The 23,063-nt window shown below is 40.1% G+C and overlaps 1 protein-coding gene across 12 annotated transcripts in view; it reads right to left on the bottom strand.

The window, feature by feature from the left end:
* Positions 1-23,063, bottom strand: part of ATE1 (arginyltransferase 1) — an 87,534-nt gene that overhangs the window by 48,933 nt on the left and 15,538 nt on the right. For all 12 annotated transcript variants that reach the window (XM_061364174.1, XM_061364184.1, XM_061364171.1 and 9 more), the window contains 3 exons: positions 16,050-16,082; positions 8,954-9,135; positions 4,662-4,761 (listed from right to left, as the gene is read on the bottom strand). In XM_061364174.1, the coding sequence (XP_061220158.1) occupies positions 4,662-4,761; positions 8,954-9,135; positions 16,050-16,082 (315 nt within the window). The remainder of the gene's footprint in view (positions 1-4,661; positions 4,762-8,953; positions 9,136-16,049; positions 16,083-23,063) is intronic.

The raw sequence follows: 23,063 nt of genomic DNA, 5'->3' as shown, positions 1-23,063 counted from the left end.
ACCAGTTCATAAATATTAACCCATAAATGGGAACAAATCTAGAAGCTGGGAACTAAAAAATAGCCTAATATTGCAATATATTCCCTTCCCCATCACTGGTGTAAAATCACACTGAAATCAAATGCAAGCTGTTTGGGATCAAAGGGAAGGGAATAGTGAGTCAAAAAAAAAAAAGAGAACTTTATTTTTAAAACCAACCTTTTTTAAGAAGCATCATCCACTTCCATGAGGTAGAATCACTGTCAAGTGTTCACAAACCATATAGATGAGGCACCTAGGGACATGGATTAGTGGTGCTCTTGGCAGGCCTGGGGTAATGGTTGGACTTGATGATCTACTGGTCTTTTCCAACCTGGCTGATTCTATGATTCTAAACTTTTTAACCATTCACCTTCCTGCCTGATAATTCAGAATTCTCAAACTCTGCTACTGAGCCACGGGAATCCTGATTTGGGGATCCTCTTCCAGGAAGATCAGGCCTCCAATCTTCCACTGCACTATAAATGCCCCAAAGTGTACTTTCTGTGGCAGTAAAATCCTTCAGATGAAAAGGTCACACACTGACCCCTAATAGTGTATTCTCTGTCAGTTCATTCCCTGACCTGCTCAGTGGTGGCTAAAAGTAGTCAGCACCTGCATGGAGCTGTTGTGCTATGGACAACTGATGGCGTGGTCTGGCCATATCAAAGGTGACTGCTCAGAGAAATGTTCTAGGACAAAGACACTGACAGTGTTCTAAGAACTGCATAAAAAGCAGAACAAGCATGTCAGCAGCCCTATTTAAAAACAAATACTTCAACAAAATACTCTATCAATGCTTTAGAGGTCCTTAGAACATCCAACACAACCAAGGCTGTTCCTGTATATGACCCAGTCACTGGTATATAATATGATCACATCCCAAAACAAGTTAGAATCCAGAAGAGATGTCTATAATTTGCATTCCAAGAAAGTACCCACACAGAAAAAGGCTTTAATGCTTGGATGTCTATACCTCCCATCTAGGAACCATATGTATTTAAAAGCAAAACATCCAGCTATGTCCTCATGTGCACAACACTAATGCAGTCTTGGACTGTAATAGGAGTATAACAGTTCGTTGCAAAGTTCCTCAATTATTCCAACTATATTTTGCACAGAATATTGAGTTTGACTCTATGCAAAGTGGAACACTGTCAAACTCCTTAAATCAACATCATAAAGTCACTGCTCCCTATTCATCCCCTACCCCTGTTCGATCAGCTTGAAGATACACAGCTGTTTGGTACAAAACAGTAGTCAAGCTCAGGAATCATTGCTAGAAGCAGTCTGGTACTGCTTTTCCATCAAAAACCAAATGCAAATGTCAGCTTCGGCATTTCCACTGATCACAATCTGTGACTAGAAGAAGGGAAACTTTCAAAGCTCTCCAAAATCCTGTGACTTTACTGTGAATAAGGATAACGTGCATATGTGCTTCACAAGACACTGCTTACGGTGCTCTCCATCAGACGCTGCTTATGTAAAGAAGTGGTATTATGCCTAGCCTCCATTTCTAAACATCCTAGGCCAAATAATTTGCAAAGAAAATTACCAGCAGAGGGTAAAACCAGTGTTTAGCTCTCCAATTGCTTCCATTTCTTTCCTGCATTTATTTTTCTTACCTGGTATCAGTTTAACAACAGCCTTTGTTCCCCACTAATATCATTAAGGAAAGGAAGCCTTCAACATCTCTATTAGACTGTAATAAAGCAAAGCCTTCAGCACATAATGCACATAAGCCAACCAGGAACTACTGAAATTGCTTAATTCACAATATCAGTACTTCCCCATCCTTCTTTCCCATTGCCAGTCAGTTCACAGGAGTTGCAGCATTACCTATAAAATTTGCTTCTGTGTACTATTTCAGCGAGGGTAAAGTGGCCCTACACAACTTACATCAACCTGATTTTCACTTGTATTATTTACAAAACAAAAATACACAGGAAAAGAAATCTAAAATAACATGGAAACCCTTGAAATTCATTTATTAAATTATTCTCCCAGCATGGAGAATTACTTACTTTCTATTGCACGTGTTCTCAATACATATGTATAGGTTTTCTTCTACCCATCCCCTGCCCTGGAAATTCTCATCATTTACAGAGAAAATAATAATAATGGAAAAAAAACATGTTATAATATTCCCATTACAATTTATTCAATTTCCATTATTTGAGAATAAAAACTAGAAGAATTCTGATAATTTCATTCTTGATGCAATTATTTTCAACAGAACAAGCTCAACAGAAGAGACACCACATTATAATATACAATCACAGAACCCAAGACTGGTTTGGGTTGGAAGAGACCTTAAAGCTCATCCAGTTCCAACCCCTGACATGGGCAGGGACACCTTCCACTGGAGCACCTTGCTCCAAGCCCCTGTGTCCAACCTGGCCTTGAACACTGCCAGGCAGCCACAGCTTCTCTGGGCACCCTGTGCCAGCGCCTCAGCACCCTCACAGGGAAGAGCTTCTGCCTAAGAGCTCAGCTCAGTCTCCCCTCGGGCAGGTTCAAGCCATTCCCCTTGGCCTGTCCCTACAGGCCCTTGTCCCAAGCCCCTCTCCAGGTTTCCTGCAGCCCCTTTAGGCACTGGAGCTGCTCTAAGGTCTCCCCTTCAGGAGCCTTCTCTTCTCCAGGCTGCCCCAGCCCAGCTCTCTCAGCCTGGCTCCAGAGCAGAGCTGCTCCAGCCCTCGCAGCATCTCCATGGCCTCCTCTGGCCTCCCTCCAACAGCTCCACGTCCCTCTTGTGCCGGGGATATAACACAAATACATAGTGGCTGCTGAGGTCAGCTCCCAGTTTTACAGCATTTAATCTTCATATTTTTGCTGGCTACTTTAATACACTGACTCCTACACGAGCTGTGTTTAATCCATGTCTCCGAAGTTCACATTTTCATTAAAACTCAAACAGACTCAATAGACTCAAACCCAAGCTTCTTAGCAATAACAGCTTTCAGAACTGGGATGCTTTTTCCCATCATAGTCAGATTTGTCTCTCAGATTTGCTTGTGCCCTAATAAACTAAATGCATACTTTTTACAAGTCTTGAACTACGTAGGTTGCAGAACAGACAAGGGATGTTAAACTGCAGTGTCTCCACAGGAACAAAGAATCCCAAACTTTTAAGTATTTCCAAAGAGTAAAACAAATAATCAGAGCTGGTTCAAGCTGGTGATATGATAGCCTTTAAGATGATTTAGATGAAAGGGGCAGTGTTTTCCAACTCACCCATTATCCTTCTCTTAAAACTTAATATCCTCTTTCTTTGGCCAGCAGATGGAGATGATAAACTCAGGCTGGCAAAGAGGGGTGTGGGGGGGAAGGACAGACAAACATCTAGCAAAAGGAGAGGGAGGGGTTTGTTATTTTCCAAACACTGAACCATTATGGTTACCTGTACTGCAGGTCACAATAAAGCTGAAATGTTTTCCTCTGTCACAATCATCACTTCAATGAACCTCACAATTTGGGGGCTATTTGAAAACTAGCTGAAAACACTGCAGACTTTTAGCTCACTGAGGGGGGAAGGAAAAGAAAACATTGCACCTCTTACTCTATATTTCATGTATCTTTCCACATTATTAATAGGAATTTTGGTTATGTGCCAGTGTTCAACAAATATTTATCAATGGTCAGGGCTCTGAAAAATCACAGAATGCCAGCCTCGTTTGTGTTGGAAGGAGCCTTAAAGCTCATCCAGCTCCAACCCCTGCCACAGGCAGGGACCCCTTCCACTGGAGCAGCTTGCTCCAAGCCCCTGTGTTCAACCTGGCCTTGAACACTGCCAGGGATGGGGCAGCCACAGCTTCTCTGGGCACCCTGTGCCAGCGCCTCAGCACCCTCACAGGGAAGAGCTTCTGCCTAAGAGCTCAGCTCAGTCTAACTTTTTTCAGTATAAACACATTCCTCCTTGTCCTGTCACTAAGTGCCCATCTAAAAAATTGTATCATAATTTTCACAAAGCAATGATATATTTACGAAGAAAAGATACCACATTCATAATGGTCACAGAAAACAGAGGAAAGAGACACTGTTAGGTGTCTCAGGTCTAAACAAAGCTGAAGCTCGCTGGAGCTACAAAGGAGGTTTGGTGATAGATCGGTTATTCTAAATGTTCTGCAGATTCTCCTGACCCTTTCCCTTCAAAATCTGGTTTTCTGGCTCAGAACTGCTGCCAGCCCAGTTTGCCACTGGTTTCATCAGCAGAGCAAGTCCCCTTTCTCCAACAAAAAAACAAAGAGGGAAAGCCCAAGTACAGCCAAGACCAGGAAGACGTTATCACTGCCCACAGGCACCAAGCGGCAGTGCCACAGGTATGTAAACCTAAAACAGGAGAATATACTGTAAACATGAGACAGGCAGGTAATCAAATGACAAACTATCATCTGACAGCCTTGAAAACCTCTCCGTGTGAACCGCTTTTAAGCCAACATGTAATAAATACCACATGCAGCTAAATTTTGACAAAGAGAAAAAAAACTGGAAGCCAAGTTAAATAGTGACCAATGCTCAAATTTAACCATAGAAAGTGGATGTTAAAATCCAAACTGACAATTAGAAAACACTATACTACTATGAACACTGTCAAAAGCTTTGACTAACAGTACACGAAGGAAAGAAGTAAGATCACACTTTACCTTGTATCTCATTTTGGGGCATGAATGAATGTAGAAACCCATATAATAAAAGCAGAGATCAGGAGCTTTCTCATGGAGCTGTCTTGTAAAAGCGATTTCTCTGTGAAAGATAAAAAAAAGACTAATTAATTTTGAATACAATCCTTACACTCATTTTACCTCTTCATACTGAAACACTTCACAGCAGCCTGGCTCATGACCTATTTAAGGGATTAGATTTCTATGAAGTAAAGAGTGAAGATGAGCAACTCAGACCCAATGCTGAAGAAGTCAATAAACTGAAATTTGATGCATAAAACACAACTAAAGAAATCACTAAAATGCAAAAGACCATGTCAGGCTTAAAAATACTTTCAGTTTTGTCCTGTCAATTTAGTTACTCTTATTTGACTTTTAAGCCAGTAAGAGCCTCTATCTAACAGGTTTCTTGTTAATGTTCATATGCATTGGAATTCTCCAGGAACTGGCCCAGCAGTTGCAAACAGACTGGCTAATGTGGCTCAGGCAAACACCAGTGTATATTTAAAAAACAAGTTTCAAGGATCAGCTTCTTGTTTGTTCAACTACTTGCATTCTAGCAATTTACATGTTAAAACATCCATCTTTATGCAACAAAAGGTATTTTTTACCCTCCCCATGTCTGATTGCTTGATTTTCCCATTTATTCTGAAACAGAAGCAGCAATTTATTCCAAAAGAAGTTTGCTTCGATTTTACTGGCACAAGGAAAGCAGCATTATCACAAAGATTCAGCCAGTGTTCCCAGTATAATGCTAATTTTTACAGCATCTGCAACTTTGCAGTTCACTTTTGTAACAGATTTGCTAAAACATAAATGTTGGTTCTTACTTTCAATGTCAAATGGATAAGAAAGGAGGAGCATGTGCATATATGGAGTATACACAAATACTTCAGGGGTTTATCCCTTAATATTTAGTTAGTAGGATGATTAAATGTACTGAAAACCTAACATTTCAGTTGCATTTAGTTTGCTGAGACCGTCATGAGCTCATTCTAACTATCCATATGCATTTCTTCAAGAAGTGGAGAATGTCCGGAAATAAGTTACCCCATATCTGCAAATCCAGGTAAAAAGAACAGGTTCCAGAAGCTGGAATTATGTACTACCAAAATGTGCAAACATGCACTTCACACAGATAATCTTAAAAACATGGCATGAAGTTAAACAAGCTTACTGTCTCATGCAGATTATCCTGGACCTAATTAAATACCTTTCTGCAATTCAAAAAGCTGGAACACTAAAAGGGAAAAGGATCTTTGCACTTCAAAAGGCTCCTAACACTCTTTCCCATTGGACTATAAAGTATCTGATCTAATAAAACAAAAAGACTCAAACTGAACAGAAGATAAAGTAAACCATAATGAAACGAGGCAAAAATTGGGCTGCAGCAACAAGTCTCACCATGGGCAACAAAGCTTTATGCCAGCGAATTAGTGCACATGATACCAAAGCTTAGAACTACTGCCAATGTCTTTGCATGGGCTGCAGCCTTCAGTGATATGCTCTAGGTAAGGACCCTTAACTCAAGTTCTTGCTCTATCTTTCATTTATCTATTCAACCAACTCCACTCCAGGAAAAGGTGAATAGGAGGGTGCTAAAACATTCTTCTCTTTCTGCTTTTCAGGAACGTATGCTATGATCCAATACAAGAGCATCCTCTAACTCCATTTAACATCCATATATATAAGGACGTCAGAGAGGGACTCTTTGTCAGGGACTGTAGCAATAGGACAAGGGGCAATGAACTTAAACTGAAACATGGGAAATTCAGGTTAGATGTAAGCAAGAAGTTCTTCACTGTAAGGGTGGTGAGGCACTGCAATGGGTTGCCCAGGCAAGCTGTGAATGCTCCATCCCTGGCAGTGTTCAAGGCCAGGTTGGAGACAGGGGCTTGGAGCAAGCTGCTCTAGTGGAAGGTGTCCCTGCCTGTGGCAGGGGTTGGAACTGGATGAGCTTTAAGCTCCCTTCCAACCAAAACCGTTCTAGGATTCTATGATTCTATTTTTCACCAGGAGCAGTGATGAGGTGTCACTGTATGGTGTAACATGGGCCTACCTGTGTTCTTTCTGCCTAAATCTTTCCTATGGAAAAGAGACTACAGACTTTCAATTACTCTTTTTGTAAAGCTTTAGGTCATGGTACACATCTAAAGAGTTATGATGGCTGCTAGCACTTGGCAGGAGTTATCAGCTAGGGAGGAAGTTCTATTCATTTCACCAATACAAAATTCAGACAGTATTTCAGTGCTACATAACCCAACTGCAAAAGTAGTTCAAGTATTTGTCCTCCTACTAAGTAGAGGTGATGAGTATTACGCTTGTCTACGACTCATGATTTTGGGTAGCAAGGGGAAGGTTTAACTTCTTCATGCAAAGAAGAATAAGAATCACTCAATATTTCTTGAAGACTGTTTTTTCCTTTGGTAAGTCTGGTGTTTCACAAGTAGCTTCTTCTCCCCTCATTCTTTACTTACATGCCTACATAGTTCAAAATGATCCACAAATCCCATCCTTTCTACGACTCAGCAGCAAGAACTGTCAGAGTAGCATGAAGTGGAAGTGACAGCGTTGCAATGCAGTTTAACCTCCTCGGAGTAAAATTGGCAACAGCTTTGAAGGTATCAGATTCCTCTGCAACTTCCTAAATCCTCCCTAACTCTCCAGGCTTTTTTCCCCTTTCTGAAAGAAGAACAAGATTGGCTCCCCCTAAGACTGCTGGGAAGTCATTTTTATTGCCTTAAATGCTGCAGAATTTATAAGCTGCTTTTTCTCTAGTTGAGCCACTCACGCATGTTGCACCCACAAAGTTCTCAATTTATGATGTAGAAAATTCAAAATCATTTCAAGAATTCATAAGCAGGGATTATGTCAGTCTATTATTACATAAAGAAATGTGATATGTACAAATACTGAAAACCAACTCTCTTACAAGGACTTGGCTTTTTATGTTATATGCTCTTCTTGCATGGAAAAATTAATAATCAGTCTAATTTCAAATATCACAGCATCCCAGACTGGTTTAGGTTGGAAGGGACCTTAAAGCTCATCCAGTTCCAACCCCTGCCATGGCCAGGGACACCTTCCACTGGAGCAGCTTGCTCCAAGCCCCTGTGTCCAACCTGGCCTTGAACACTGCCAGGGATGGGGCAGCCACAGCTTCTCTGGGCACCCTGTGCCAGCGCCTCAGCACCCTCACAGGGAAGAGCTTCTGCCTAAGAGCTCAGCTCAGTCTCCCCTCGGGCAGGTTCAAGCCATTCCCCTTGTCCTGTCCCTACAGGCCCCTGTCCAAAGCCCCTCTCCAGCTTTCTTATAGGCTGTAATATCTAGCTTATGTAAATAAAAAAACCTAACATAGCTAATAAAACACTTCTAAAAATCTAGACCACTGACAGAAAGAAGACACCAATTCTAACTCACAGGAGTTCCAATGTTTTATGTACATTTGTTAATTTTGATTAATCTTCTAACATCACCAGTGCCACTGAATGCCTCAGGAAAGTGATAATTCAGACTTTCAGATATAGACCACTGGAGATGCACAAATATTTCCACTCTTTAGGGTTGTTTCTTTTTCCTTTGTAATAATAATGAAATCATAAAATTGCTCATGGAAGAAGAACAGGAACTTGCGGTTTAGCAGGCAAGTTTTACTCACAGTAAAAAGCATTACCCACAGCTCCTACTGTTTTGCATGACTAGACTGATAGTTAATTTAAGGCTTTAACATTCATAAGATTACTCTGTCCCATCAGGTTTCCTGAAGACTAAGATAATGAGATTAACATACCTGAAAGTACTACTGCTAGTACAGCAGGAGACTACTAATTCAGAAGACAACGGGTTTTAGGTATTCTCTTATTTATGATCTCTATGTGCATAAAACTATAAAAGTGATTAATTTAATCTGGTGACTTAGCTAAGCAAAAGGTCAAAGGAAAAATTATTTCTATTCAAACAAAAAAGGGGCTTTTCCTGCTGAGACCAAGCAATACTAAATTATTTGCAAGGGCAATAAGAACTGGGTATTTTGTTTCTGAGTGTTTTCTTAATCTGTAAAAGTATTTAGCTAACTAGAAAGATCCATCCCTGTCCAAGGATGGCATTTACAAGTGTATCTGGAATAGAACCAACCACAGAGAATTAATAAGAAATAAGTAAATATAAATAAACCACAAATACTTTACTATTACCAGTGTTTAGACTGGAAATAAAAGCTCAAGTTGAGGAATAAGCATCAATTCTTACTATTAGATAACAAAAAGTCCTCTTACCGTAATGCAGAGTAGACTCCCAAAGATAAGAAAGAGTAGTCTGGATCATAGTACAGGTAGACAGAGGACACGCAGTAGGGCAGGATATCAATGACACCAACAGCAATTATCTTCCCATCCAGCCAATACTGCTGGTGGAAAGAACCATAGCCACATTCTGGTCCATTTGGTGCATTCTCTGCCTGAGCAAAAAGAATGAAGAGGGATGTGATTGCCTGACAGGCAGACTCTCAGTATAAAAACTGATTTGAGAAAGAGTATTAACACAGAAATAAAAACTGTAAGAAATTCTCCTTCTGTCTGTGTTTAGAAAAGGGAAAATAGGACTTTGAGAAGCAGGTAGAACAACAGTAGTTCACATTTGTGACCTTCGCAGTATTTACGATGGGCAAACTCTACACATGGAGTCCCAGACTGGTTTGTGTTGGAAGGGACCTTAAAGCTCATCCAGTTCCAACCTCTGACACGGGCAGGGACACCTTCCACTAGAGCAGCTTGCTCCAAGCCCCTGTGTCCAACCTGGCCTTGAGCACTGACAGCAATGGGCCAGCCACAGCTTCTCTGGGCAGCCATCCTCCCAGTCAGGAACCTGCAAATAGCCCCTGCCATCCACCACATATAGCAGTGACATGATAAAACAACGCAATTCATCAAGTTATTAACACTTTATTACACACAAATTCTGCAGATACTCTTTTACCTCTTTACTCTCCAACAAGAGACAAAGCCCTAAGGCAGAAAGGTGAAATACAGACATTTCACTGTGCTGGCTGTTCCCAAGGCAGGCTGTGACTGCCTGGCTCCTCTGACACTTTGTCTCAGCAAGGAGCTCAGTGTTTCTCTCCCCCATGTCCCCAAGTATTGGAAAAATCAGTTTGTCAGAGAGGCCACTAAAGTTGCTTGAGAAAAGCATTTATAAAGAGAACTGATCAGCTTACTCTGAGCTGTACTCTTCCTGACCAACAAAACACCTTTTATCCAAGCACCTGGAACTGTGTTGCAAGCAAATCTGTGGAACTTCTTTGTCAGCCCACATCAGAGCATCTTCTGCAAACCCCCTAAGGAACTCGCTATTGTTGTGCGCTGTGGGTTTGGATGTACACTGAAGAATGTCTCCAGACAGGGTAAAGCACCTACAGCCAAAACCTGATGCTTCAAGTTAAGAAGAAAACGATCTTCTCATTTAAACTGTATTATACAACCAACTTTGGCATGCCATTTTCTCCCACGTCAAGTTTACTTTAATCCCAAATTCCACTGTGCTCAACTTAATTATCCATCTAGTCATGTTTTTCACTGCATTGCCAGATCTTCAGAAAGCCGCTTCTCACTCCATAAATCTGACAATATTGCCTACTATTACCAACTGTTTTGCATTACAACAACAGAAGGTGGGTTTAATCAAGTATTTTGATACAGTAGCGCAGACTGAAGAGATGATGGGCAGTGGAAGTTATTCTAATTGGTACCACATGTGTCAAAAGGAATCAATCACGTGAACAAAAATCAGTTCAACTGACTTCCCCAACAAAGAAGTTGCAACATAAAGACCATATAATAAAGGGTTTGCATTTTTATACAGTTACAGAGCAGAAGACTAGATATGGAACTACAGATACTGGAAAAATGAAACAATCAAATGTTTGAGAGCTCAGTCTGCAGCGTATGCAACTGGGTTTCTTCTCATTCAGGCAAAGCCTACTTATTCAACAGTTATGGTTTCATACAATATCCATAACTTTTCAATAGAGCCAAATGAAATCCTGTGGTCAGGAGCAAAACTTTAAAGCTGGGACACAGTCAAGTAAGAGATTGTCTCCAAGTTCCCCTCTCAGCTATTAGGGTGACAGAAAAAGTGAATCATCTCCTGCAAGCCCAGGGGAAATGTGATTGATAATGTAACACACACTTGGTTAAGAAAGTTTCAGTCTTTGTCAGACTCTTCACACAGCATTTAATGAATGCTAGAAAAGACACTCTAAGCCAACATGGGAAAAGGTTTTCACTCAGAGCAAAGTCTTCTGAAGTTAAATAAATGCTGTGTCTGTGCAACACCAAACCTCCAAAAGGCATTGGATGGGTTTGGTCACTTCTGCAAACTGAAGTGTTAGCATCAGTGAAGAACTTCTAGCAAAGCATAAACTGCAGTTATTTCCCTAATGCAATTACAGTGAAAGGTCATGAACACAAAAGGCTTATGTTCTGTGACAAACAGCATAAGCACAGCATTGATTTCAGGCTAAACATCAGGGATCTCCAGTACATTAAGCAAATAACACTTCGAAAACAGTAACATTTTCCTCCTCCTTCAGAAGTTTTTACCCTTTGCAATGCTTGTGTTTTGTTTGCTCATTTTTTCAGTGAATACGTGGCTCTTTTAACTTGATTTCTCATGCACCATGGAGACAATTTGACATGAAACATGCCTGGAATATGAAATCTTCCTGAAGCAGGTTATGGTTATACCACTTCACACTACTGATAGGTCCACCTAAGACCACAATTGTAAAAGGCGATATAAGATATACCAGGGACATCAGGTGAGCAAGCCCCACCAGTAATGGCTTACCTTATCTACCCAAAATTATCTATTAGCCCTGGAATGAATCCAGATGAACCAATTTACTTGAAATTGACAATTTCTACTCAAACTTCAATACAATGAATTATTATAATCTGGTTACACTGTAAACTTTAGAATTAAATCATAGAATCCTAGACTGGTTCGTGTTGGAAGAGAGCTTAAAGCTCATCCAGTTCCAAACCCTTTCCACTAGAGCAGCTTGCTCCAAGCCCCTGTGTCCAACCTGGCCTTGAGCACTGCCAGGGATGGGGCAGCCACAGCTTCTCTGGGCAACCTGTGCCAGTGCATCACCAGCCTCACTATAAAGAACTTCTTCCTAAGATCACATCGTAAATCCAGTACAAAAATTGAAACAAGTCATTTTCTCTCCAATGATTAGACTATAATGCAGAGAAAACCACAATATATTCCATCCCATCTTAATTCTATCCATCTGCATATTTGCTAGCTAAAGATTCCATGGACACATTTGATTGCTCATATTTTACAACGCATTATTGAAACCTAAATACTTAATAGCAACTGGTACTACATACTGCCCCAATTAGCCCACCTCAGGCAGTAACTGCTTGTAATTGAAGTTCAGTGATGATGACAGCATTCAATTTTCTCCAAAGCACATTGGTCTTTGCTTTTAAGGGATGCTGTATTAAATCATTACTATTAATAATAATAATTATTATTATTATGGAAATTTCACTTGTTAGTGCACATGCCAGACCACTGTGAACTGCAGAAGGCACTGCACCCTTACCCAGAATGGGTCTTGACCATACTAACTGCATGATTATTTTTCTCTCTAAAGTTTCATGAGATTCCCTATCTTGACCTTTTCCATTTTACCCTCTGCTGTGAATGAAGGGAGGAGGAAGCCATGAAATCCATGCTATCCCTTACACAGAGAAAAGAAAAAGAGACAGGAAACCCTGGACTTCTACACTCCAGTGGAAATTATTTGTTGAATAAGTAAACTGATTCATTCCAGCAGTTCCTTTCCCAAAGGTACAAACACACAACCTGCCATATGGCTGATCTCTATCTCTTGGTTAGCAACATATTTCCTTTTCAGTACTATGTCCTCCTTTCATTAGGGATTAGTGGAGATGCTGTGAAAGCAGCCTACAAACACTGTGTCAGCACAGAGGTAGCACTGCATGTTTTCATTAAAATAAGCCAGCAATGCACCCTCACAGATGAAAAAGAAGCCAGAAGCATTGTGGGCTGCACCAGCCCATCAAGTGAGGTGAGCTCTCCTCTCTGCTCGGCACTGATGGGGCTTCCCCATGTGATTAAAATACAGACTTACTACAGCAAGTCCATAAGGGCGATAAAGACGATTAAGGGGCTGGAGCATCTGCTGGATACAATGAGTTTAAGAAAGCTGCAACACCTCAGCCTCAAGGACAGGTGACATGGGGAGGTTTTATCAACATCAGGAAATACCTGATGGGAGGCAATGAAGATAAAGGAGCCAGATTCTTCTCAGTAGTTACCACTGACAGGACAAGAGGCAATGCTTGCAAATTACAACACATTCAATCTGAACAGAAGGAAACAGGGTTTATCCAATGAGGTGGTCAAGCTATGGCACAGGCTGGCCAGAGAGCCTGTGGGGCCTCCATCCTTGATGATATTCAAAACCCATGGTCCTCAACAACCTGCTGTAACCAAATCTGCTCGTGTTGGACTAGTTGGATCTCAAAAGGTTAATTCCAACCTGAACAATTCTGTATCAAAATAAAGTTAATCAACTCACTGCATCAAAACGTAAGACACTGTCTACAGAGCTAACTTATGCACCTTACTGGAAAAGTATAGTATGTGAGCTATACTGTCAGCTATTTAATCAGGACAGTTATAGCAAGCTTAAAATGCTAAAAAGATTAGTGAAGCTGTGAAGGTACAAGGCACTTCAGCAGCAAGAGATTTTTGAGTATCACCCCACAGACATCACGGTGCAATGAAGAAAACAGCAGTTTCCCAAGATCTCCAAATGAAGAGTTTTTAGTCCTGAGTAGTGCATTGAACAGACAAAAACAGGCCATTCTACAGAAGATGATCCTGGGAATTACAGATTTGCACCAGTAACATTTGTTATTAGATCTCCTAATAATTAACACGTACCAATACAGCAAATAATGCAGAGCAGAAGCTGACATGCTTTTCAAAGAACAAAGATCTAGTTTCACAAACATCTTTCAGTTCCTTAGAATTCAAAAGTATCTCAACATGGATTATAGGCAACAACGTGAGAACAAATAATCATTTACATAATGGAAATCGCATGGAGTGAACAGGCCAAGGGGAATGGCTTGAACCTGCCAGAGGGGAGACTGAGCTGAGCTCTTAGGCAGAAGCTCTTCCCTGTGAGGGTGCTGAGGCGCTGGCACAGGGTGCCCAGAGAAGCTGTGACTGCCCCATCCCTGGCAGTGTTCAAGGCCAGGTTGGACACAGGCACTTGGAGCAAGCTGATCTAGTGGAAGGGGTCCCTGCCTGTGGCAGGGGTTGGGACTGGATAAGCTTTAAGGCCCCTTCCAACTCAAACCAGTCTGTGATGCTATGAAAGCAGTTCACTTTCCATCGCACTGAATCCATTATATTTCCCACACTGGTAGGTGATTCACTGAGCAACATTGCAGCAAACTGAGCTGGTGATTTAAAAGTATTCAAGACGAAAGAACAAGAGCTGAGTGTAAACAGGTATAGGAAAAATCCATAATACTGAATGATTAAAAAGGCAGAGGAAATATCAAATGTTCATAAACCCACAGAACATAAATGCATGGGAGAAACATTGCCAGACACACATTCAAAACAACACGTATAAATTAGCAATTCACTCCAAAAGATACTTTTCAGAGCACTTTTATGAAATCATCCATTTCATAAATGGATGTAGCATCAGTCAAGATGGAAAAAGACAAAAGAGAATTAGAGAAGCATTTTAAAACAAAATAAAACCATCATTCAACTGTGGAATGTTACAACAAATCTGAGCACTGAGACTCATTCCAACTGCTGCATCATAATGACATGGAACAACCTGGGAAGGACAAAGGCAGATATAACTATGGGCCCAAACACCCTCCTAATCAAGCAGCAAAAACTAGGAATCACCCCAAGCAGTCCATATTTTCCTTGTGCCCTTCTGCCATAAACACCCTCACCTTGGCAACAACAGGGAATGAGGCCACACTGGTTTTTGGCTAAGACTCCTGCATCTCTTAGATATTGTAGCTTTACCCCTCCAAACAAGGTAGTATTTGCCTATGTGAAGTGGTAAAATGGCAAGTGTTTCAATGTAGCTTCTAATAAAGGATGAATAAAACCTACTCAAACAGTTCCCTCTACATTACCCTGTTTACTGCTACGAAATTGCCTCTGTTTCTGCTACTACACATCATATCTTTAAGTTACTCATTTTTTGTGCCAAAGCCCATAGCCAAAACAAACTGAAGAGAATATTAAAATGAGAGAATAAAAAAAGCCAGGAAGAGTTGGTGTGTTCATGTTATTTGCAACTAATAACAACATTGACAGTGCAAACAATGACAAATTGAATGAATTGAAAGTAAAATCTAAACCTTCCCTTATTTTTCTTCAGAAGAGTAAACAGACTACACACTTACTACCTTTGCTTGTGGCAACTGCTTCAGAATCAAGAATTCCAAGAATCCCCTGGCCTCTGATATACAACCCCTTTTATTTAACTTCAGCTAATTGAAGACATGTGTACTGGTGCCACACAAAATTGAATTCAAGCTTGGAAATGTCAATAAAAAGTGTCTGTAAGTAACAATACTGGTATAAACCTGGCAGGGAAGTGAGCATCAACATGTACATAGCCATACGAAATGAAGACTATAATGGCAGTCTGCTGCCTGAGTTGACGAGGTGATAAAAGCCCTTTTCCTATAAAGTCTAATGAGCTCTATTACTCTTCAGCTTTCAGGAATGTAAAGGCCAGTGGACTCAGCAGAGAAAAGCAACAAACTTTCCACACATGGATTCAGTCAAGCTGCGACATATCACATTACTGGCGTAATTACTATAACCTGACAATTTCATTACAGTCACACAGTGCTTAACTCTTTAAGACTAACAAGAAAGACAGTGCTAGAAATCCATAGCAGTTTGCTTGCTTGAAATGAAGCATCTCCCCTAAACTTTTAACTCAGACTGCAGTCAAATTCAAGTTCAGGAAGCTATTTAGTAATATATTCTTTTCTTTCATAGAAATAAACCAAAACCAGAAAAGACAGCACTTTCTTCTCCTGGCTCCTAACGGAGTGACATAAAATTCAGTGGTAGCTTATTATCCTGCTGATTATCCAGCAAAAGAGTTCTGAGACTCCTTTGAAAACACAATGCAACCTTCCTCACCAGTTAGTGATGATATAAGCACTGTGCTACACATCTATACCACCTACATCGTAATGGCTTGCTGTCTCCAGGAAGTGGAAAGGAAAGAACACATTCATTTCAAAACCTGCATCTAAAATGGATACATACCTCCAGAGGAGAATCACAGAGGAATCGTGTGAACTGCATCGAGGTAGATTCATCAGAAATACGTGCCCAGAAAGACAGTCCAAATATGCAAAGCAGAAAAGGAAGAAGAACATTAGCAGCACATCAGGACACAGTAACAGTCAAACACTCTTTCAAAACCATCTATTTGAAGAACACCATCAGATTTTAAGAGGTAAAACAAATTTTAAGTCGTCCCACATTCTATTTTGTTTAGAAGTACAAATAGATAACAATAATCGACTCTCCGAAGTACTTTTAAAATGTGAGGTGAATTATCACCTTATAATACAGGTCTGTTTCTGGTGTCTTCATTTTAAATTACCCATTACCCTTCTCTCCCTGCCTGCAATATAGAGCCTTTTCCCACCATCCCCTTGGTACCTGCCCCATCACTAAAGCAAGGGGAGTAGGGCCTTCATCTCTTTTAATATACATTTATTAAGTCTATTTACATCCAGAATCATAAGCAAGCCCATTTTAAGTCTAAAGATGAAGGAAACAAAAGGAAACGAAAATCAACTTCCTGAAAGTGCAAGCATTTTCAAACCTATATTCTTTACTGAATACAAAGTGATGTGCTGCTGATAATCAACCCGAAAAGCAAAGGTTTAATGAGTTGGAGCTTGTTCAAGATCCTAACAGTAATAAAACATAATAGGTATTTATTTACCATCATTTACTTATTTGATACAAATACTTCCTTATTGGTGGATTCCACATTAAAGGTGCTGTAAAGTTCTGGTATGTGTTTAACCCCCAAACACCCCTTTGTTAAAAAGCTCATGCGTGTTACACAGATTAATCCTCCCTCCTCTAAGGGCTGGATGATTTAATACACCAGCATTATGCAAACTGCAAAGTAATAGCAAATAGGAACTTCTAATTCAAAGTCTGATAAACAGAATATGACACCTATAAAAATATGACTGTTGTCAAGAACTCCATGAATTTCTTCAATTAATTAAAGAAGATTATTCTATTTAAAGAGGAATACCAAAAATCGGGAGATTACTTGCCAGTCATCCTGTTTGTTTCCCAGAGAAAGGGAGGAGAGGAAGGAAAGCAACAGTAAGTGCAAACAAAGTAAGCTGCTGACTTAGAACAGAGTTTCATACACAGCCTAAGTACCTAAAACTTCCCCTTTTCTTCAGAAGGTGCTATAAAACAGGTCTCAGCAATAAAACCACAGCCTCTGGTAGATTATATATATATCGATCTGCAAAGATTAACTGGACCCTTCTCATTGTAGCTTGAAGCGAACACAACCTGAACCTCCTCTAAACCTGTGTCTCTAAGGAAGTGCATCTGTTGATGCTAAAATAATCAAGGCTTTGTACAAGTCTTACTTAGAGAATGACAGAATAGTTGGAGTTGGAAAGGACCTTAAGATCATCTACTTCAGATTTCCCCCCCTCAAACATATAGCAGTAGCTGAGCTATGGATGAACAGTAAACCTTTGAACACAGACTTCATGAAAGAAAACTTAATTTCTATAAGGTGAAGACAGGAGATTGTGCATTTCCTATAACGAGCCATTTCAGACCTAGTCACCACCCCTCTGAGTTACTCAGTTTAGAAAACTGAATGATGTATCTTAATTCAATTCTAGGGGGGGTTGATTTGGTGGATAGGAAGAGAGAACAAGAGGGGGAATAAAGATAACACTTAAAGAGAAATAAAAAGTAATTCAGAGTTTGAATTGTTCCATTCCATTAAAGAACAGAGTTACAAATTCCTACACTGTGGCTGCATCAGTCCTTACATCCAGTGAGTTTAGAATGTGCAGGCTTCAGAAATAATAAACCATGTGTTACTAATTTTCATGTCAGAAGACCCCCAATAGTTCTTAATCTGTAACTTTAGCTTTATAGTGCGAGTTAAAGCCTCTGGGTGAGAAAACGGAGCCAACGGCACTGTTCAAACAGTTATCCGTTCTCCAGGCCCTGCTGAACAATCCCTTGGCTTTGAGGGCAAAGGGGGACTCCAAGTGTAGCTGAAGCATGACTTCTGCTTGCTGAGGAGTATATACTGTTACAGCTACCTATACTGCTGGCTAGAAAACAAAGTCTTAACTGTGCTTGAATTTGTATCACAATCTGATGGGGAAAAAACACCTTTGCAAGTCTTGTTACTTTTACCTGTTGAAACTTGCTAACGTTCTCAGGTGAGACAATCTCCTTAAGTCATAGAAAGCTTCAAAAGACTCAATCTTCTCTAGAAATCTATTAAGAAACAATTACCCAAACTCCCACCAATCTTTTGTTCTTTGTTTGTTGTTTGGGTTTTTCTGCTAAGGGAGAATTTAATTGACATAAAGCTGGAGAATTTAATGAGTTTAGATCAGCTGACCTCTGCCCTTACCTTCTCAACACTTATTCTCCCTTCCAAAATCATACATTCACAGACTGGTTTGTGTTGGAAGGGACCTTAAAGCTCCTCCAGTTCCAATCCCCTGCCATGAGCAGGGACGTCTTCCACTAGACCAAACTCACAGCCCTTTCTTCCTCACCCAGGGACCTATGGAATCTATACATGTATTTAAACTGAAGTAAACATAAGATTCAGTTTCTAAATTAACAAACTCATTTAATACTGCAAACTTATTATGAACACAATTCAAAAAGGAGTCAATAAACCATGAGAGAAACACAGTCAAAAGCTGGTGCTGCATGTAAAATAACTCAATCTGTTACACAAGCACAATCAGAATTCCTTTCACAAAGCCATGCTTTTCCAATTTTAATTTCAAACTGAATTACATAAACTTTAGTCTTTCAAAAAATGTACAATATAGATGAAATCCACAACATTTTTACTGTGGTGCAAGCTAATTGCAACTGCCAGAAAGAACTAACAGAACAACAGGAAATAAGCTTAAATAGAATTAATAAAACTAAGGGATGAATGCATCACTGAGAAGTAAATGAAGGCAGGAGGGGCAGGAAAAATAAAAGGAAGATTTGGTTCAACCCAAAATTAATTGCTCAAGTAAAAGCACATGCACAGCTTTAAGAAGCTGTAATTAAACTAGGGTGTTAATACTTGCTGCCTTTTGAAAGTGGGGGAAGATGTTCAGGTGCTGGAACAGTTTCATCTGGTAGCTCAGGAACTTTCTAAAGGCAAGAGTTACTGATGTCACACATCATAGCCTGCTCAGGAAAAACAGCTTTGAACTGTCAGAGAATCCCAGACTGGTTTGGGTTGAAGGGACCTTAAAGCTCATCCAGTTCCAACCCCCTGCCATGGGCAGGGACCCCTTCCACTAGAGCAGCTTGCTCCAAGCCCCTGTGTCCAACCTGGCCTTGAACACTGCCAGGGATGGGGCAGCCACAGCTTCTCTGGGCACCCTGTGCCAGCGCCTCAGCACCCTCACAGGGAAGAGCTTCTGCCTAAGGTCTAGAGGTAGGTAAGACTTATTCTGGAACTGGCTCTATTCAGCAGTTTCAACAGTGACTTCAACAATACAGGAATGCTAACAAAATACATTTTCAGAGATATCCACAGACCTGAAGGTGAAGAAAGAGGCTTTAAAACATAGCACATAAGGAAAGAGACAACTTAAAGTTCAAATGCATGTCTCAAAGGTAGTGTTCAGTACAAGAATTGAACTCATGAAATAGAAATAACTGCTGATGGGACAGAATGTACATTTCAGAACTACGATTTCAATTCCCTTCTGGAATGACAGAAGTCCCTGAGGCTTTGACTGCTCAGAAAACTATCTACAAAATAATGGGGATTTGTTAGTATCAGTGTGAAGACTTCTTAATTTCATATGGATACATAGAAAACTGAGTGTCAAAACCAGGAGAAACAACGCAAACTGATGCAGTAAGAATCTGAATTGAAATTATATGACTGTGAACAAGCCACTTAACTGCCTGGATGAGTAAGTTCTTTGGCTTTTTAGGCATTTCAAGCCTAAAATCCATGAACCTGCAGCACTACAGTTCACAAGGGTCTTGCAAGTAAATGGGAGGAATCAGGTTGATAAAGGAATACTTTAAATCAGCGTTATCAGGGATCTGCAGCATGAGGTCACTGCAGCAGCGACCACAAAGAGTCAATCATCACCTTACTGCTGCCATCACCCAAAATGATAAAAGAACTAATTCAAGAGCATTATAAAAGTATATGGCTGCCAAGGCAAGTGACAGCAGGTTAAAAATAACCTCGAACTTAAGGAATGCTACAAAAGAAAGAGGAAAATAGATTAGGGAGACCTAAAAGTGTGCAACCGGCTGCTGCTTCCAGCTTTCAAATGGATCCAAATGTGCTCCTTGGCATGTCCCACACTACTCACTCACTTCTCTATAGTACTTCAAGTGGATTTCTGGGAGGCAAATCCAAAAAACACTGGGAATGTAAAAACAAACCCCACTACACCTATTTCAGTAATTCTTTGCACCTTCTCAAACAGTGTCTCTTTTGTGTGTTGTGAAACTCTTTACTTCCAAGACAAATATTTAGTTAAGCACAAAGCAAAGAGTGTCCAGTCAGCTTTGCAGAGGGAACGGAGACACATTCTATTTTCCTTCAAGTTTGTCATTATAAAACACTCATGAAATGTGAAATAAAACGTTTGCTTCAGGAGGTCTAAACAGCAATAAACTGTTCAACTCTTGCTCTTTCTGGAAACCACTGTCGAATTTTTATGATCTTTTATGGAAATGTTTTCTAACTTGTGTGACTGCTACATAACTTGTTTCAGTTACACTTGAGCCGTGTTTCTTCAAGACAAAGACTACTGTAAAAAGCCTCAAAATCACATTAATGGACAAGGTGTTATCGCATTGCTGCCCCCAGAGCAACCATTAAGTTCACCAGGAAAGAGGCAGGAAGAAAAAAGTGATTCATTTCAAATTTTTACAGGACAATGTTATGTGTAAAACTCCATTTGGTATGGCAGGCATTAGGGGTTTTTTTTTAGCTCAATAACTGAATATAGCTAAAGAACTAACCTAGCTGAGAGCTTTTAGATCACAGAATCCTAGAATGGTTTGGGTTGGAAGTTCACTTAATGCTCATCCAGTCCCAACCCCCTGCCACAGGCAGGAACACCTTCCACTAGAGCAGCTTGCTCCAAGCCCCTGTGTCCAACCTGGCCTTGAGCACTGCCAGGGATGGGGCAGCCACAGCTTCTCTGGGCACCCTGTGCCAGCACCTCAGCACCCTCATATTAAGGATTTTTTTCCTAATATTGAATCTAAACCTTCTGTCAGTTTAAAACCATTAGAGTAACTTAGAATATAAACTTACGTGACAGATACCAGATATCATTCTACCTCACCAAACTCTCTACTCACCAATGAGAATGGTACTCAACGCTGCAATGATGATTCCATAGAAAAGACAAGTTTCATCACCACAGGGGTAGCAGCAACTTTGGGACTTAGAAAAAGTTTATTTCACTGTGGAATTTCTACCTTGCTTTTTATTAGAACAAACAGAAATCATTGCCTTTATCAAGAACTGGCACTGCATCATTGAAATCCATTGCAGGACTCTACCTAGCAAAATATCAAAATTAATTCTTTTTTATGGACAATCACTATCATTAGTGCTACCACGACATCCATCAGAGATGCAGAAGAAGAGGAGCAGGAAGAAGCAAGGAGGAAGAGCCAAAATTCAGGAAAAGCCACTGTCAAAGGACACTGAAAGACCACTTGTCACTGATCTCAAAGTGGCACTTGAGAGCACCCAGTAGTCCAAAGTCACCTTTGGTGTCAAATATTCCATGGATTCCCTGTCCTGGAAATCATCTATTCCCTCATCTCCCATAAAAACATTGATGAAAGATGGATATAGATTACATGGGTGCAGAAGAGGGTTTGCTTTCACACTCATCCAACTTTGTGGTTCACACACCTTTTGTTAATGTTGTGAACTCGTTTATAACATTCCACATTAGTTCTATTTTCATATAATCACCAATATTCTAAATCTACTCCTAAAATTGCCTCTAAATATAATAAGGACAATATTAAACTAGTCTAGCAGCTAATACAGGCTGACAGTATATTGTAATGCCAACAATCTAAGAATATATTCCAAAAAGTTGTTAATATGTGCCCATTAACAATTTTTGGTGAATTCTCAATTTAAATGTAGACAGGTTTCTGAACATGAAGTGTTCAGCCAAATATAGAATACTTTTCCTCAGACACAAAAGCATGCAGGGCTTTCCCCAAAAAGGAGGTTCGTCCCCCATACACAGATTAGTTTGCACAGATTAAAAGCTATATTTGATTTTTAGATGCAAAACAAATTCCTGGATGTTTGCCACTTTAAAGCCCAACACAGACTTGTGACTCCCCTGATAAAAAGCACTGTGTATAGGACAGGATTTTATTCTATCTTTACTTAAAAATCTACTTGGCTCCATAATGTCTGTATGATATAGTAAAGTCTAAAAAAGAGAAAGAAGAAAAAGTCTGAGGTCTTTCAAATAGCATTTTCCACCCTTCACCTCAATAACTTGGATCAGTTTTACCCTCTTTGGTACCTTCTGTTCTTAAAAGTGATTCAGATAATTCTCCTCCCACACAGTATGAAAAGGAAAAAAGGCTCCTAGACTACCTCAAAATACATTTTGTGTAAAGTATTCTTCAGTTTACTTCCTGCAGGGATCAAATACAAAATGCTTTGATTGAAGTGACAGAGCTTTAGTGACCAAAAGATCTTCTTAACCAGACAGTCATGTGAACACAGAACGGAATTTGCTAGTGCTAAAGAGGGACCTAAATCAAAACCCATCAGCATCAGATTGAGCCTGTACATTTACTAGATGCTTCAGAGAAGGTCTTGTGTCTCCCCTGGAATATTACACTACTCCTGCACAAACTGCCTTTATCTTCTCTCTGGAAAGTAGGGAACTACCTACAGTAAGTAACAAGGGAAAAGAGGAGGATAAAAATCCATTAAACTATTAGAAGTAAATAAAATCAATCTCCTTCCTATTCAACAGTAATTCGCACTATAGACTTCAC

Source organism: Neopsephotus bourkii, unplaced genomic scaffold (genome assembly GCF_033783945.1).
Source record: "Neopsephotus bourkii isolate Nb327-2 ecotype Australia unplaced genomic scaffold, CSIRO-AGI_Nbou_v1 NB_1189, whole genome shotgun sequence".
Classification (NCBI taxonomy): Eukaryota; Metazoa; Chordata; class Aves; order Psittaciformes; family Psittacidae; genus Neopsephotus; species Neopsephotus bourkii.
This window is presented reverse-complemented; position numbering and strand designations above follow the sequence as displayed.